The sequence below is a fragment of the Salmo salar genome, chromosome 16 (assembly GCF_965601325.2).
Source record: "Salmo salar chromosome 16, fSalSal1, whole genome shotgun sequence".
Classification (NCBI taxonomy): Eukaryota; Metazoa; Chordata; class Actinopteri; order Salmoniformes; family Salmonidae; genus Salmo; species Salmo salar.
In genome coordinates, this window is record NC_138306.1 from 76,889,929 (window position 1) to 76,908,399 (window position 18,471).

Sequence of the window (18,471 nt, forward strand, 5' to 3'; positions counted from 1 at the left end):
TGTTCTTGTCTGTATAAACAAAATGAGAAAATGTACTTTACACACACATAGTCAAAGGACTATCATTTAATTAAATCAGATAGACATTTTTATTTTGGTATTCCAGACCATAACTCCTACGGTTACCCACATCTCTTCACTTTCAGCTAACACGTTACATTTGTTTTTATACAGACCGTGTAAATAACGCTACCAACAAAAGCGGACTGAAAGCTCAACCTAGACAGTATTAAATTAATCTGTCCAAAATGAGACAGAACTATCAAGTGTGAATCACTGAAAATTAATGTTCCAAATGGGTAACATTTGATATTGACAATTTGGTCATGAGGAGAATGGTGTTTTTTTCCTCCCAAATGCATTAACACTATGAACAGCTTCTTGAAAACGTCATTTGAGCTTCAACACATAAGATAAACATTCAAAGTAGGATTAAAAATAAAAAACGGAGTTCCAGAACCGTTTTAAAATATCAGTAAATGTATTTTGCTTCCAGAGTAACACCATCTCCTAGTGTTGACCAGTAGGCAGCAGATACGGCTCTTCTGAACGCGTGTGGTGTGTAGGCCCAAAACATAGAATAACAACGGACATTCCAATACAAATCATCGTTCCCTGGCGGGTGACTTCAAATTCTCTATGTCCTCGTCAGCCAGAAGGGTCTGCGACTCAAGTCATTTTTCTCCTGTGTGTGTGCGAGCGCTGTATCTCAGTCTGAGTGTGTTTCACTATGTGTGTGTGTGTGTTAGACGTTGGAGGAGAACAGTGGTCCAGTGGTAGCAGTGGTGAACACAGGCCCTGTATAAAGCCCCGTGTCCCCTGCCACCTCTCCCATGGCCTGCAGAGCCACCGTGGCAGCCATGGCTTTGGCATGCTTCTTATTGGGACTGGCTGACGCAGGCTGGAAGTCTTGACCATTTACCACCACCTGGGGTACAGAGAGAGAGAGGAGGAAAGGGGAGAAGGAGAGAGGAAGAGGTTATAACACAAACCATCTGACAAAGTCATCCATAAACTAATAAACAAACCCTTTCAAACACACAGGCTCATAGCGCGTATCCACACCTTGAATAGGAAGTTCTTGCGGTGGTCTGGGCCACTGTGGGTCACCATAACAAACTCCGGAGGAATCCACTTCTTCTTGTTGCACATCTCCATCAGAGCAGACACTGGGTGCTTACCTGGGGGGCAGGTGGTCAATACATTCATTCAAATCAATACAATTCTAATTGATTGATTCTATAGCACTTCAAAAAAATGCAATATTGGTAAATTGAGTGAGACTGAGTTAAAATCCTGTGTGTGTGTGTGTGTGTGTGTGTGTGTGTGTGTGTGTGTGTGTGTGTGTTGTACTCACCCAGTAGATCCTTCATCACAACCATACCGCCCGACTTCTGAGTCTTCTCTCCCTCAGCCACCAGACCTATGGTCAGATTATACACACATTATTAATCCTCATCAACTACACACGTCATTAACAGTCATCAATAACACATTATTAAGCATCATTAATAGCCTTCTGGAATAATATCGCGATGCATAATGCTCTGGTGGAAAGCATGGGTCCCTTCATTTCACCTTTGCGGTCGGTCTTGAAGTCGATGATGATTGGCTCGACAGTGCCCTCGCGGTGTCGCCCTAGCCCCTCCCCCGTCCGCCATCCCATCTTCCTCATGAGAAACTCCCCTACTCCTCCCGAGACCGGGGCTGCTCGCAAGAACTGATCCTACAGAGAAAGAGAGAGAGAAAGAAAGAGGAGAATAACAGAAGAGAGAACCATGGAGTGAGGAGGAAGAGGAGAAGAGTGAGGGGAGAGGAAGAGGCGAAAGCAGATAATTAGTTTCCACCTTGAAAACATCTCAACCACCTAATCCACTCACTGTCTCTCATCCAGTCACACCACTGTCACAGTCAGACTTGAGTTAGAGACTACCTTCAGGACAACTCACATACCTCTGGATAACAGTGAGGTGTGTGTGTGTGTGTGTGTGTGTGTGTGTGTGTGTTACTCTGTCTGTAGTAACCTCTACTCCTATGTGAAACACTAGAAATAACCATTTGTGGTGGCAGCTTTTGAAAATCGTGCGTTTGAGAGAACATTTCTAGAGAAACTTCAAAACACATTAAGAGTACAGATGAAATGAAATCAATTCTGTGGTGAAACTCAAGACACAGCCGAGAGACTTATTTCTTCACACATTATACCACATGTAGGTAAATAAGAGGGCGCTGTGCCTTGACACCTCATTTCTTTCTGTCTCACACACACACACACCTTTTCTCTCACACACACACACACACACGGTTACACAAGATGTATAGTAAGGCGCTGTGTGGTGTACGTACCTAGCCCCTCATCACCGGCCCAGCATCAGACAGGAAATGAGAGGGGGGCCTGACTGTGGCCATGGCAACAAGGACAGCTACAAGGACTGACCCTGAAACAAGTGTCCAATACACAGAGAGGTGAAAGTTCACAGGTCACCCCTGTGAACCCACACCTCTCTCTCCCTCTGCTCCAATCCAGACCCCTCTTACCGACCCCCTTCCTCAGGCTGCCCCAAGGACTGGGAGGAAGTTGCCCCTAGACACCTAGGTCAGCTTGGAGTTAGGATTTGCAGAAGGGAAGCTGATCCTAGATCTGTGACTAAGAGCAACTTCTGACTGCAGCCTCCCCCAGGGCAAGGGAAAGAGCACAGGCATGTCCATGGACACCTGTAACTAGCCTAGGTCCCTCAGAACAGAGATCTCCCTCAGGCAGTGGTCTCCAATTGTGGTCCTGGAGCTAATGTGCAGGTTTTTGTTACAGCCCTAACCTATACAACTATGCTGGGATGGAACAAAATCCCGCACAGCCTGGACTAGGGTTGGAGAACACCGTCTGGTCTAAAACTAGACCCCGCTCATCTACTGGGAAACGGAATGCACCAGGACTGGTTGCTAGGGGCACCCAACAACCACACAAACAACACAGTCCATATGCTGGTAATGCTAGCGTGCTGTAAATCAATGTTAGCTGCTATAATGCTAGCGTGCTGTAAATCAATGTTAGCTGCTGTAATGCTAGCGTGCTGTAAATCAATGTTAGCTGCTGTAATGCTAGCAAAATGCATGTCACTAACATTAGTATGATCAATGTACTCTCATCCCTATATCATGTCTCTGAACATGTCCAAAGCATATGTCCATGGCATCTGCCCATAGCATCTGCATGTGAAGGATGTGTCGTATTAAATGAAGAATGAACTCAGCAGATCCATCTCTCTCTATAGCTAAATGATGTGACAATGTGTAACCGAACCTGAGAGAGATTCCTCAGGATGTGTCATTTAAAACAGTAACGGCAGCACCCTGCCTCTGTGTGTTTACAGAGCTCAGGGAGGCTTGGGGTACAGTTACACCCACTGGCTTCAAACAGCCCACTATAGAAACACTACAGGGTAGGAGAGTTCAGACGGGGTCCACAGACAGAGGACAAACAACTATGGTCATCTCTGGGCATGATGACATTCTGTGTGACTGGGTGTGGGGGAGCGATAGGGAGACACCGCTTTAGGGAGACAGCGTGACGGTAGAGACTATAGTAACCTGTCTTAGGGTACATCTGAATAGTCTAAAGTCACTTCCTCATCTAACGTCCCCAATAACATCTGACCCAATAACATCTGACCTGATCTGAAAAGGCAGGATAGGTGAAAGAATAGAGCTTTTCCCTTTCCCCTGCTCTGAGATCAGTGTGAATCCAAGGAAAGAGACGAAGAAGCTTCTTTAGACTACTGAGACAGACCCATAATCTCTGCCTTGCCCTGGGGTGCTAGAGGACAAGGGGGGTTCTGGGGTCTGCAGACTTACTTCCAGCTCTCCTCTTCCTCCCCCCCCTCCCTCCCTCTCCAAGTCCCTATTCCGACTCCGAGGGGGACTCTATTTAGTGGACAGACCAGAGCACCACTAGTAGACGGGTGTCAGACCAGAGCACCACTAGTAGACGGGTGTCAGACCAGAGCACCACTAGTAGACGGGTGTCAGACCAGAGCACCACTAGTAGACGGGTGTCAGACCAGAGCACCACTAGTAGACGGGTGTCAGACCAGAGCACCACTAGTAGACGGGTGTCAGACCAGAGCACCACTAGTAGACGGGTGTCAGACCAGAGCACCACTAGTAGACGGGTGTCAGACCAGAGCACCACTAGTAGATGGGTGTCAGACCAGCATTTGCACCTGCTTTGGTAAGAATGTCACAAGTAAGGAATCTGCATCGCTACCCTTAACATGGTGTACCCACTTCACAGGAAATGGAATTGGTCAGAATGTGTGTGTTGCGGGGGAGGTGTGGGGGGGTGATTGAAGTACAGGGAGATTTTTGTTCAGTCTGGGTTCATCATGTTACCACTGTTACAGACCGCAGTGCAAATATCAGGCTGAGTCAACATAAACAAGTCTTCCTTCACCGTCAGAGCATCTTTCTGACGCAGACAGAAACACACAATACAGACAACAGATGCTCACACACACATAAACTATGTGCGTTAGTGCTAACAAGGGTTGCCATGGTAGCAGTGGACCCCACGTCTCGGGGCCGTTACATCTGCCCTGGATTCCACTGAGTAACAGTGGAACTACTCCATTCTAACCCAGTGTTCTACATCAACAGAACATTTGTCAAACTAAATACAGTCTCCATCTCTATGCGTACAGACATTCAGTTATTTGACTAGGGCTGGGTGGTGATTAGGGAGCAGGCTGAGGAAGGCTTGTGAAGTGGGTACACCAGTGGGCATGGGCGATGCAGACACCTGTAGGGTAGTGGGGTGGTATGTTTGGGGTGAGGAGGGTGTGTGGGGAGCAGGTAAGACAGTGGACAGTACCTTTTTGATCCAGGCCTGTGGTCCGCTGTTGGACAGCTCCTCTGAGCTGAGCACCGTTGCTCCAGTAGAACCTGTAAACAGACCAGGGATGGTGTTGGACTGGGCCCACGCATCCACCTAACAGAGAGGAAGGTTTAGTGTGTGAGAAAGGAGGTGGAAAGAGCGTACATTATGCTTCTACCAACGCTTGTTGTTTACCTGTTCCTGGGCACGGCTGAGCATGCAGATGGCGCTGACGTCGTACGGGTTCTCAGCCAGACGCTTCTGGGCCTTCATCCTCTCACCGACTGCCTGGGTGATGTCTACAGGCTAGAGGGGGAAACACAGGAGTCAGCACCACACACACACACACACATCATTCACACATTCATGCAAAAACACAATACTACACACACATATACACCAGTGAACAGCCAATAAAACTAATAAGGAAAATCCATTCACCGTACAAGAAAGAAATCTAGACTTACTCCATGAGACCTAGATCAGTTATATGAAACTACTTACATCTACGTAGTCGTCAGTATTTGGATTTTTTAAAGTTGTCAGTATTAGTAGTTGTACACCCCCCCCCCACAAAAAAATAAAACGCAACCTGTGGAATTTCAGCCAGCTTTGTTTAATAACAGTTGCATCAAATACAAAATAAGCACAAATTAACAGCAAGGTCACGGATGACGTCACCCGATTTCTCATTGGTCTGCCCATCTGACGATTTATGACTGATCGATAACTCAATTCTAAACCACTAGTCATCGCCTGGGAGTCAGATTATTAAATGGTATTGCTCTGAGATTTGAGAGGTCAATTAATGCCCTTGATTGTACATTCAATTTGGAATTGGTGGGTGATGAGGGTCAGTGTTTTACATGCCGCCCTCAGAAACAGCTACTCCAGAGAAACCCAGTCAATGCTGCTATAGGGTCAGATGAGGAGCACTGGTATGGCATTCTAACTAAACTCACCATACCATCTAAACCAGTGGTTCCCAAATCTTTTTCTCCTGCTGGGCATGACAACCCACCTAAGGCTTTTGGACTTTTCTACTTTCAAATCAACCACACCAATGTTTCTAGCTACTGTGTATAACCATAGAACCTGGTCTCAAACTACTTCCCAATAGGAATCAGCAGTGACCTACCATTTCGGAAACCACTGATCCAAACCACTACATGTGGTAAAACACTGGGTTAAAACTAAAATCCAAAAATAAAGCACATATATTTTTAACGTGTATGATTTTGAAATGCATAATATCTCAACTCACTTTCTCTCCCTCCTCCACGACGACTCTCCTAAAACCCCCTCATCTCTCTTAGTGTCACCTTACCCCCTCCGCCCCCTCCCCTCCGTATCCCACCTGTAGCGGCGGCTCCGGGAACACACTATCACTCTCCGTGACGACCGCCGGCTCCTCCGTTGCCACGGACACCGCAGACAAAGGCGCATCCCCAGGCGAAGTTTCCGTGGCAGCCGTTGCCAATGCCTTGGTCGCCGCCGCCTTGGCCTTTTCCGCCTTCTTGTCGACGGTCACCCACTCTCCGTAAGCCCCTCCCCCGTCGCCCTCCTTCTTCCTGTGCTGGGAGCCCGACGACACGGGGAACTCCTTGGCGAACGCCGCCTCGCTCCGAACCGCCAACGCCGGCGATGGACGCACGGACGCGTTCTGAGAGAGGAGGAGGGAGGAGGGGCAGTACAGGAGTAGGAGGGGCGGTGGGGGGGGGGGTTACTGTTAAAAAAATGGGAGGAAAAAAATATAAAAAGACAAAGAGGTGTGTTTCAACAAGGGGAATGGCTGGTTATCATAGCAGTTATTGGGCCCAGTCTCAATCTGGAGGATTTATCTCTAGTGCACTTCAACCAGCAAACTTCACTCACATGACTGAGGTCTCCTTGGGATGGAAGTTTGTGGGAAAGTGCGCAAGAGTATAAATCTACCTGGTTTGGTTCTGGGCCCAAGGAGGCTTGCTGTCTGCTTTGCCCATCGCCTATGTTGGCTCAATAGGAAAAACAGTATGTTATGTTGTAAAATGTTATGTGGCAGCAATAGAAACAGCTCTTAACATCAGCCCAGGGCAAAACAGACAGCATACTGCAGTTCACTTCAACCATTCACCCAGTTAGGCACATCTCTTCAGTCCCACATAGTTAAAGACTAGTTACTGTTTAGATACTATGTTCAAACAGTAACTATGTTCTGAAAATTAAATATCAGTTCAAACTGCCTCGATACATTTTTTATTAATAAGGAAATGTTTAAGCTCAGAATTTACTGTATATTATGAGACATGTTGATGCAGTGTGTTCCATGTTCTTACATTGAGGCTGAAGGAGATGCCCTTGACCTCCCTCAGGGCGGCTCGTCCAAACGGTTTGCCGTCGTCCTCGTCGTCAGATATACGGGGTTCAGCGAGGGCCAGCTCCCCTCCCTTCTCCACAATCTTCTTACACTTCTACAGAAACACACAGGACACAGCTCGAGGGTCCATGTTTCCATTTCCACATACAATTTCATGTCCAAGATTTGTGTTTTGTTATGAAAAAGGTGCAGGACTACATTTTGCACCAGGACAAATGCTTAGTAAATCTTCTCCAAAGCATATCATTACACGATTGTCGTCATCATCATGACATTGAAGAGCACTTACGTCAGTGAACTCCTTGATGCTGATGCTGTTTGCCTGCTTGGCCACCTTCCTCTTCACATCCTCGATGGTGGCCATGTTGGGCTGGGGGGGACCTGGCGGGGGCTTGTTGGTGATGCTGGGGAGCGGGGCCATCTGGTGCATGGAGGCCATAGATCCCATACTGGCCAGGGCCGCCGTCATTGTGGCAGCTGTCATGCTAGCCATAGCTGCATTCATGGTCATGCTCATAGGCATGTTCATAGACATGTTCATGGGCATGTTCATATTCATGGGCATGGAGAAGGACATGGGGTTGTTGGGGTTGGGTAAAGGCAGCTGGAGGACCGCTTTGGGTCGCAGGCTCTCTGGGATGGGTATCCCAGCCTTGGCACACATGGCGGCTGCATTAGCCTTAGCAATCTCCAGCAACTGGTCTTTATCTGTGAGGAGGGATGAGGAACACATCACAAACTCGCATTGAGACTTACTGTACACCGGTGTTTTTGTCAAGTTACCAACGGGGAAAATAAACTTATTCAATTCAAATACATTGATCATTCCAAAAAAAATTGGGACATTCTTACCCAGCTCTGTGAGTCGTGGCGGGCTTTTGCTGGTGTCGCGGTTGGTGCGTGCCGGAGACCGCTTCTTGCGGAGGATGAGGACCGGGGAGTGGCTTGGCTCACGCTTCCAGCGGTCCCTCTGGCTCAGCTGGTGGCTGCCGAATGCACCCCTCCCCCTCCGCCGCGAACCGGAGCGTGACCTCGATCGCTTTGACCTCCGAGCAGGAGACCGTGACTTGGACCGTTTCCTTTTCGGTGACCTAGACTTTGAACGCTTGTTCCGCGTTCTGGATTTGGACCGTGATTTCTTCTTTCTCGTCCCGGACGTTGAGCGAGACTTCTTCCTCCGAGACGGCGTCCTGGACTTCCTCTTGTGGCCTGGCGTCGAGGACCTCGATTTCCTTTTCCTCCCTGGAGACTTGGATCTGGACCTCCTCTTCTTGGAGGACTTTGCGTCAGAGCGTTTCTTCTGACCAGGAGACTTTGACCTGGACTTTTTCCTCTTTGAAGGAGACCTGGACTTTGAAGATTCTCCTTCCTTCTCTGTCGTCTCTGCCTCTCCAGATGTCAGCTGTGGTTTAGGTTGAGGTGAGGCAGGCAGCTCTTCACCCTGAGGTGTCACCTTGTCCCCTCCATCAGCATCCGTTTTGGGGGGTAAGGAATCTACAGAGCCATCCAGGGTTTCTGAAGTAACAGGTCCATCCGATTCCCCTGGCTCACCAGTTGGCTGGCAGCTGTGGTTAGGATCAGAGGCTGACAATGACTGGTGGTCAGTGGAGGCCTCATGCGGCTCACCTGAAGGCACCTCGGGAGGAATAGGGCACTTCTGTGGAGACGTCAGACATTCTGAGGGCTGGGAGGAAACGGCTGGCTCTCCCTTACTGCTGTCCCCTAAGAAGGGTATCGGCTTCCACCCTCCTCCAGAGGCGGCGGCCACATTGACGACACCCTCAATGCTGCTTTCGGAAGCTAGGGCTGGCGGATCGATTGGAACCATTACCTTTTCGTCTTTCACAGCGAGCTCATCTTTAGCCAGAGCCGCAGAGGGATCCTTCTCGGCTGATTGGCTGTCTCTTGAGGCAGACGTGGATTTGTCGTTTCTGGACGGAGAGGGAGATCCTGAACGCATCTCTCGGTGTCTCGACTGAGATCTCGTCTTAGATTTCGATCGCCTTCTGGATCTCGATCTAGACCGTCTGTCTTTCTTCAAGATCACGAGGGACCTTGACCGGGTTCTCCTGCCTCTCCTGCCAGACCCAGACCTTCTAGAATGTGACCCGGACCTCCGGTGCCGTGATCTGGAACGTGTGTGTCCGCCACCTCTTCTACCGGACCTCGATCTGGATCTCCCTCTCCTGTCCCTGGATCTGGACCTGCGCTTGCCTGAACGAGACCGTGAGCGTCTGGAGGAGGACTTTTCCGGACACTTCTCCTCTAGTTTAGGGATGATATCAGGCAGATCCTGAGTTTTGCTCTCCTTGTTCCCAGGCTGAGGCTTCGACTCAGACCCAGATGAGCTGTTGGACTTGTCACCATCTTTCTTCTGCTTTTTTTTCTTCTTCTTCCCAGAATGTCGTTTATGCCGCTTGGATCTCCCATCATCCTCTTCCCCTGTGGAATTAATGACAATATTTTAGAAACGAATCATCATGACATTTGATTCAATGGTGCAATATGTAGACATTTCTATTACCTGGTTGCTAAAATTCTGTTTGTGACAAAAAGCTAAATGTTGTGTAGAGAATCACTGTACCATCTAGCTAAACTGCTGTGAAATATATTTTCAATAACCAAAAACGTAAAATGACAAACAGATCTACCATCAAACTTGCGTTCAACGAGAATGACAGATCTAGAACTCACATTTCAATGTGTCTGCTAATTATTAACATCAAACTGAAAAGGTCCACCACTGCTGTTATGCATATGCTTAGTAGTAGTTTGAGACTACTTACCAGTCTTTGCCTTGTCTCCATCAGAGTCTGCTGCTGATTCTGAGCCGCTCCCTTTCTCTTCCTTACGTTTCTTCTTTTTGCTTTTGTGCTTCTTGTGCTTCTTATGCTTCCTGTGTTTCTTTTGTGGGACATCACCCTCTTCCTTATTGGCTACACCATCTTTATCTGCATAAATAATACAGTACATTACAATTTCATTTGAAATAGACGCTTTCACCTGATCAAAACTGGAGTATCAGTGCAAATAAAGGAAAGGAGATGAGAGAAAAATCACTTTGGACTATTGAGATACAGCCCTTGTGTTACTGACCTTGTGTGTTGTTGATCCCATCTGCTCCTTCTGCAGTTTTACCATTGGGATGGCCTTCATCTGTCAGACTTAATAGAGAGAATGCAGGTATGAGATGACACCTGTACTTGAACTTACAGTATGTTCACTCAACTTTCTTATCAGCAGGGGTCTTGGTTTTTAACAACATGACACCAGACACCGAATGGACAATATCTATAAGTATGCAATGCATGAGCTTGAAAGATTAACGTAGTCTACAATACTGACAGGGCTTGTAAGTAAGCATTTCACTGTAAGGTCTACACCTGTTGTATTCGGCGCATGTGACAAATAAAAATAAAATGTGATTTGACATGCGAGGTAGTTAGCTACTGTTATTTAGCGTTAACCTCTAATTAGAACGTGACTGTGAAACAAACTCAAAGGCATAACTACAAGTCCCCGGCATTGCTTTTGACATAGCTAGCTAAATAAAAAGTCCGGATAATCCAAAAGTGTGTGTGTGTATGGCCTTTGCACACTGTAGCTCAGTAAAGCTAACGTTTTGGTCGAGTTCTAGCAAAGAGATCGCGTCCTGGTAAACTGCTAACGTTGGCTTGTTAGCAATCCACATTTAGCATGATTAGCTAGCTAGGAAGGTGCGTAGTGCGAACAAGCCCTGTACCTGGTGCCACGTTAGCTACCTGGTTTGCTTGAACTAAATAACCACAGTATAATCATCTTTGCAAGAACCAACCCATGAAACTACTGTGTTATTAGTCAGCTAGTTAGCTAGCTAAATACATTGTAGCCACAGCAACTGCCTGCCTTGCACACTTTGTACTGCCGGACACGCCAGCTAGCTAACCTAGTAGGCCAGCACAGAAAATTATAACGTACATTTCTCAAATTGCCCGAACAAACCATTCATGCCAGTAAAGTAGGCTGTATAAAAACATATTTACATGATATCTTGACTCTCATCTTCAATTTCTTTTATCTTATTTACTACGAAATCGCGAAAAATTTGCTCGATGTTGGCCGCCATGTCTTTAGTAATCCCTCAATGCCGACATCCACCAATATGTTCTCCGCGGCGTCCGTTCAGCGCATGTGTAGCAGCACAGAACGACACCGGACGTTGGTTGCAACCAACCTCACATCTACAGTCGTGGCCAAAAGTTTTGAGAATGACACAAGTATTAATTTTCACAAAGTCTGCTGACTCAGTTTGTATGATGGCAATTTGCATATACTTCAGAATGTTATGAAGAGTGATCAGATTAATTGCAAAGTCCCTATTTGCCATGCAAATGAACTGAATCCCCCCCGAAAAATGTCACTGCATTTCAGCCCTGCCATAAAAGGACCAGCTGACATCATGTCAGTGATTCTCTCGTTAACACAGGTGTGAGTGTTGACGAGGACAAGGCTGGAGATCACTGTCATGCTGATTAAGTTCGAATAACAGACTGGAAGCTTCAAAAGGAGGGTGGCGCTTGGAATCATTGTTCTTCTTCTGTCAAACATGGTTACCTGCAAGGAGACGTGCCGTCACCATTGCTTTGCACAAAAAGGGCTTCATAGGCAAGGATATTGCTGCCAGTAAGATTGCACCTAAATCAACCATTTATCGGATCATCAAGAACTTCAAGGAGAGCGGTTCAATTGTTGTGAAGAAGGCTTCAGGGCGCCCAAGAAAGTCCAGCAAGCGCCAGGACCATCTCCTAAAGTTGATTCAGCTGTGGGATCGTGGCAACACCAGTACAGAGCTTGCTCAGGAATGGCAGCAGGCAGGTGTGAGTGCATCTGCACGCACAGTGAGGCGAAGACTTTTGGAGGATGGCCTGGTGTCAAGAAGGGCAGCAAAGAAGCCACTTCTCTCCAGGAAAAACATCAGGGACAGACTGATATTCTGCAAAAAGTACAGGGATTGGACTGCTGAGGACTGGGGTAAAGTAATTTTCTCTGACGAATCTCTTTTCCGATTGTTTAGGGCATCTGGAAAATAGCTTGTCCGTAGAAGACAAGGTGAGCCCTACCATCAGTCCTGTGTCATGCCAACAGTAAAGCATCCTGAGACCATTCATGTGTGGGGTTGCTTCTCAGCCAAGGGAGTGGGCTCACTTACAATTTTGCTTAAGAACACAGCCATGAATAAAGAATGGTACCAACACATCCTCCGAGAGCAACTTCTCCCAACCATCCAGGAACAGTTTGGTGACGAACAATGCCTTTTCCAGCATGATGGAGCACCTTGCCATACGGCAAAAGTGATAACTAAGTGGCTCGGGGAACAAAACATCGATATTTTGGTTCCATGGCCAGGAAACTCCCCAGGCCTTAATCCCATTGAGAACTTGTGGTCAATCCTCAAGAGGCAGGTGGACAAACAAAAACCCACAAATTCTGAAAAAATTGAAGCATTGATTATGCAAGAATGGGCTGCCATCAGTCAGGATGTGGCCCAGAAGTTAATTGACAGCATGCCAGGGCGTATTGCAGAGGTCTTGAAAAAGAAGGCTCAACACTGCAAATATTGAGTCATTGCATCAACTTCATGTAATTGTCAATAAAAGCCTTTGACACTTATGAAATGCTTGTAATTATACTTCAGTATTCCATAGTAACATCTGACAAAAATATCTAAAGACACTGACGCAGCAAACTTTGTGGAATTAATATTTGTGTCATTCTCAAACTTTTGGCCACGACTGTACAGACTGAAGAAGTTGTTCATGTTTGGGTGCGTACTGTCTTTGCCTCTCTCGGTTATAAGCTGTCGGTGTAGTGAAGCACTTCGTTTATCTATTGATCTCACTTTTGTAGTTTTCCTCAAGCTAATTGTTTTCCCGAAGTCTTTTTGTTCATGTAGGCCGGCAGTAGATAGTCTAGCCTATTTTATTATTTATGACTACCTGCCATACGCAGCGTGGACAAATATTATACAGCTTGGATCAGTTGGTTCCAGTTAATTTCTTTTTGATTTCATTATACAGTATGTACTATTTAGACAGTTGAAGTAGGGGAAGACTTTGGACCTGTTGCTGAAGCATCATTGAAACCGCTTCAGGCAGAACACATCTCCAGCTGTTTTCATTTCACAATGAACACAAGAGACACACCATGTAAAATGCTCCGTTTTTATTTTAAGAAGGGAGGACATACAACTTAATACAAACAGGATGCAGATGTTTTATGGTTCACAGGATTTCTGCATGGAAACAGAATGTGTAGAATGGGAATATCTAAAAAAAAAAAAAAAAACATTTGTTTTTTAATGACACTCAAGATGGTGACAGAATAGAACACTTCAATTGAACACTTTGTGTTGACATCACTTGGTTACTGGTGAGACCTGATATCACTACCAATGGGGGGGTAATTTAACTTTTTAATTGTGTTTGTTTCCATCAGGTTTTGTTGCCTTCCATGTATGCCATCGAGTGACCAGTCCCTTTCATAGTCCATTGTAATGTCCATTGTAGTTATTCTAATTCTACAGTTAGTGCAGGCCTCTTATGCTGCCATGGGGAAGGAGCAGATGGAAGCTCTCTTCAGTTCACAGTCCACTGCTGTCCACCAGCTCTCATCTGGGAGAGGGAACAAATGACAATGTTGTTAAATGGACCACCCATATACCATACAATCCAATTTTAAGGATCTAACTTTGTGTCTAATAGACCTGTTGATTAAAACAGTATCAGAATGTTATGGTCATGAAAGAACAGAAATCTTATAATACAACATGGTCTCATAACCAATACCAAGTTCATCTGGGTCCTTCCCAGACTTTTTATGATTTATAGCCTTATTTATCAACAGTCTCAAAGGTAGTATTTCACAATATAACCTGTTATTGATAGCACTGTGACTTAGAAAATATGATATTGTTAATATTTAAAATGTTGTCAATATAGATACCAAATACTTTTTAAAGGTATGAGTCTCACCAATTCTGAACATCTCCAGACAAGCCTGCTTGTCTGTCTGTGTGTCTGGGTGACCGGGCATCCAGTCACTGTAGCCCCAGGCGGACCCGTCGGTCCACTCTGACTGCTTATCCTGCAGGGGTCACAACACACACATACACACCATTAAAACTCTTGGGAAATGGCTGGGTTACTATTAGACATTCTGATTGAACAAGAGTGAGGGGGTGATGAAATACTGACCTTCACGACTCCACCCAGCCAGGTGAGGACGGGACTCTTGGTGGCCTTGGTCACCATGGAGGCCAGGCGGGAGTGCAGGTTGCCGTTGGTTACGGAGGCCAGGTGTCCGTGAGGGGAGAGAATGCTGCAGGAGGACTGGACGCACACACATACACACACACAAATATTAGGACAGCTGTTTGTTTAAGAGAAAAGCGAATATGACCGACTGGGTGTATATTTCACCTCTGCCTCACTGAAGGTCATTAGTGTGGGGTTGAACTGATAGCAGTGGCCATCGATGACCTCACCAACACACTCTGTCTCTGAGTGAGTCTCAGCCTTAGCACTCACCAGCCTGTCATCTACAGGGAGAAGGAGAGCAAGCATACTCCATCAGTACACAAACACACACAAACTGTACACACAAACACTCTCTCACCCTGAGGTGTCAGTTTCATGCTTCTCTCCATCTCTCCAACAGGCCTGATGATCTGTCCGCTCCTGATGTCCACCAGAGTTTTCTGGGAGTTCTCGGTTCCCTGTCTGAACTCATCCACAGAGTAAGGAGTGTACACTGGAGAGAGAGAAAGAGAATATACACTGAGTGTACAAAACATTATGAACACCTTACCATGACATAGACTGACCAGATGAATCCAGGTGAAAGCTATGATGCCTTGTTGATGTCCTTTGTTAAATCCACTTCAATCAGCTTAGATGAAGAGGAGACAGGTTAAAGAAGGATTTTTAAGCCTTGAGACAATTAAGACATGGATTGTGTATGTGTGCCATTCAGAGTGTGAATGGGCATGGCAAAATATTTAAGTGCCTTTGAATGGGGTATGGTAGTATGTACCAGCCACACCAGTTTGTGTCAAGAACTGCAACGCTGCTGGGTTTTTCACGCTCAACAGTTTCCTGTGTGTATCAACAATGGTCCACCACCCAAAGGAAATCCAGCCAACTTGACACAACTGTGGGAAGCATTGGAGTCAACATTGGTCAGGATCCCTGTGGGATACTTTTAACACCTTGTAGAGTCCATGTCCCAATGAATTGAGGCTGTTCTGAGGGCAAAAGGGGGGGGTGCAACTCAATATTAGGAAGGTGTTCTTAATGTTTTGTACACTCAGTGTATATAACCCTAAATACTTCTTCCAATAGTTATTTCCTTTTTTAGAGATTACAATTTCAGAAAAATGTAACATTTCAAAGCCCTGTACCTGGTGCCACTCTCCTGTCCATCTCGCTGATGTGTTCTTTGACTAGGCCGGTGTTCAGGTTCATAATGAATCGTCTGGAGGGCTCTGATCCCTGTCTACGTTCCTCCACTGGGACGCTCCGGACCTCAGTCTCGACCAGCCTCACATCTACAGGGAGAAGGAGAGGGCCACTGAATAAGCAATTCAAGTGGACAGGCTTTTAGATATGGATATATATATAGGTATATATATATATATATATTTAGTGTATATCAAAAAGAAAAACTTCTGTTGTACTTTGGAATCTGTCTCTCTCATCCTGAGGTATCTGTTTATTGCTTCTCTCCATCTCTCCAACAGGCCTGATGATGTGTCCGCTCCTGATGTCCACCAGAGTTTTCTGGGAGTTCTCGGTTCCCTGTCTGAACTCATCCACAGAGGAAGGAGTGTACACTGGAGAGGAGCAGGGGAGAAAGACAATATATAAAACCCAAAAATGTAAAAAATAAATACAATTTCTGGATAATGTAACATTTCAAAGCCCTGTACCTGGTCCCACTCTCCTGTCCATCTCACTGACGTGTTCCTTGACGAGGCCGGTGTTCAGGTCCATGATGAAGCGTCTGGAGGGCTCTGTTCCCTGTCTGCGCTCCTCCACTGGGAGACTCCCGGGCAGAACATCAGCCCTCACCCATCCTCCCACTCTCCTCTGGACTGGGACTGGGACCTCCATAGGCTCTGGATAGGAAATACATGGGTTAAGTGCTCAATAACGTTTTAGTATATTCTCTTTCTATTACAAATACACACATTCTCTCACCCCGAGGAGTCATTATCATGCTTCTCTCCATCTCTCCAACAGGTTTGATGATGCGTCCGCTCCTGATGTCCACCAGAGTCTTCTGGGAGTTCTCGGTTCCCTGTCTGTACTCATCCACAGAGGGAGGAACGTACACTGGAGAGAGAGAGAAATATACAGACACAATATCTGTTACACTGTTTTCACCCATATCTGTTACACTGTTTTCAGCAAGCCTTAGCTTCCAAAGCTAATGTCTGTAGGGCTGCTAGAAAACCTGTGCTTACTGTGTCCAGGGGAGAAAGCAGGGGAGAAAGACAATATAGAAAACCCAAAATGTAAAAAATCTATACCATTTCTGGATAATGTAACATTTCAAAGCCCTGTACCTGGTGCCACTCTCCTGTCCATCTCACTGACGTGTTCCTTGACGAGGCCGGTGTTCAGGTCCATGATGAAGCGTCTGGAGGGCTCTGTTCCCTGTCTGCGTTCCTCCACTGGGAGACTCCCGGGCAGAACCAGGACCTTGGGATCCTGAAGGCTACCTCTAGGGGGTGCCACTACATGATCCCTCAGTGGGGCAGCATGGAGACCTGGGGGGACACAACATACAATCAGTAAATATTATCATCTAGAGCAAAAGTGGGGGGAGGCACGGTCAGATTCATACATACACACACTTGCAAAAATGAACATACTCATGCACGCACACACATGCACACGGGCACACACACCCTACATGCATGCTAGCCCACAAACACACTGCCCTTGAACTTTGACCTTGTTATACAAGGCATGCGCTTATTTTGATCAGATAAGAACATACATAGAGAAGGAAACGCTGCCCTATTGGTACAATTATTAACCACTGTGCCAGAAAAATAGTCTAGCATGATAAGAATTTATTGTAGCAAAGTTCACAAGAGCAAAATCAATGTCAAGAATAAGTCCAAAGTTACAGTCCATTGATATAGTGAAATGTAGTAATTTTGCACAAGCAGCCTATACTGTAATATTTCAGTTATTCTCAATTTGAGGAATCTCGTCTGTCAAAAAAAAATAAAAACATTCAAAACTTTCAGATTCTTACTTGACAAAGCCAGGAGCAACAACGTAAACGTCAACATCCTGTGAACAAGACAAATAGCAGAGAAGAGAAAAAAATGGATGAGAGAGAATAGGTACACTGATGCTTTCTAAATGTATATGGTGTCTAAATGTATATACTCTATCTACCTAACTCAGACAGGTAATCTCACCTGTTGGTTGTAGGGTGAATCCAGCTGTGCTAGTGCTCTGTGACTGTTCTCAATCTAAAAGTCTCACTGTCTCTCTTACCTTTTAGTCCAAGTACCTCTGCTCAGTTCCTGTCCAGTTTACCAGCGCCTTAGCCTCTCCCTTCACTTAGATAATGTTTCGACCTTAGTGTCTATTTAACACTGAGTTCTAAGTACGTGAGTAGCTAGCCTACATTGACTGTGTGTATGTGTGTCTGTGTCTGTGTCAAATACGGTTTCCTTTTATAAATAATATATATACTGTTTATATGCCATTTAGCAGACGCTCAGTCTGTGTATCTTTGTTTGTGTGTATTGAGTGTGCGTAGTTGTATTTCACTTACCTGTATGGTGAACAGGTGGAGGTCTGGAGACTCAGAAAGTGATTTGAGGAAAGAAAAGACTCACTGGTCAATAAGTATTCAGCTGCAGCAATAAAGATGATAAGGGGCGTATACTCTCTGATATTAACACAAACAGTTCAAATGAAATCCCAAGTTCAAGAACATTGGGAAACAGCAGCAATCCCATTTAAAAAAAATAAACAAATAATTGTCAATAAGACTTTACCTCGTTTCACCTTTTTATAAACATTTTGGATTGCAGCCATATCCCAATGTTTTTTAACTTGGGATTTCATTGGAAGTCATTGTCACGTATGGCAAGGCATCCAGCTAATAAAGCGAGATAGCGCACCGGTTACCCACTCCACACTAGCACGAACAGTATTGATTGAATTTTTTTATTTTTATG

General features: G+C 45.8%; 2 protein-coding genes across 4 annotated transcripts; both read right to left on the reverse strand.

The window, feature by feature from the left end:
• Window positions 1-65: 65 nt before the first annotated feature.
• Window positions 66-11,407, reverse strand: LOC106574731 (uncharacterized). Of its 3 annotated transcripts, XM_014150750.3 has the most exons (13): window positions 11,249-11,407; window positions 10,323-10,390; window positions 10,013-10,177; window positions 8,079-9,668; window positions 7,516-7,934; window positions 7,186-7,320; window positions 6,228-6,533; window positions 5,066-5,176; window positions 4,868-4,984; window positions 1,579-1,726; window positions 1,358-1,423; window positions 1,066-1,181; window positions 66-928 (listed from the first exon to the last, which is right to left on the reverse strand). In XM_014150750.3, the coding sequence occupies exons 1-13, from the start codon at window positions 11,329-11,331 to the stop codon at window positions 746-748; spliced, it is 3,507 nt and encodes a 1,168-aa protein (XP_014006225.1). In that variant the 5' UTR covers window positions 11,332-11,407; the 3' UTR covers window positions 66-745. The 3 variants fall into 3 exon arrangements, 2 of the variants coding, with proteins under 2 accessions (XP_014006225.1, XP_014006226.1); XR_006759830.2 differs by lacking the exons at window positions 66-928; window positions 1,066-1,181; window positions 1,358-1,423 and adding an exon at window positions 2,347-2,438 and having other exon boundaries at window positions 1,591-1,726; XM_014150751.3 differs by lacking the exons at window positions 66-928; window positions 1,066-1,181; window positions 1,358-1,423 and having other exon boundaries at window positions 1,674-2,438.
• Window positions 11,408-13,412: 2,005 nt separating this feature from the next.
• On the reverse strand, window positions 13,413-18,264 carry wu:fa56d06 (uncharacterized). The gene is made up of 12 exons (XM_014152168.3): window positions 18,063-18,264; window positions 17,532-17,569; window positions 16,831-17,034; window positions 16,463-16,597; window positions 16,192-16,380; window positions 15,940-16,095; window positions 15,664-15,810; window positions 14,880-15,014; window positions 14,684-14,802; window positions 14,459-14,593; window positions 14,237-14,348; window positions 13,413-13,876 (listed from the first exon to the last, which is right to left on the reverse strand). Exons 2-12 carry the CDS (start codon window positions 17,566-17,568, stop codon window positions 13,803-13,805), a joined length of 1,443 nt encoding a protein of 480 aa, XP_014007643.1. The 5' UTR covers window position 17,569; window positions 18,063-18,264; the 3' UTR covers window positions 13,413-13,802.
• Window positions 18,265-18,471: the final 207 nt, after the last annotated feature.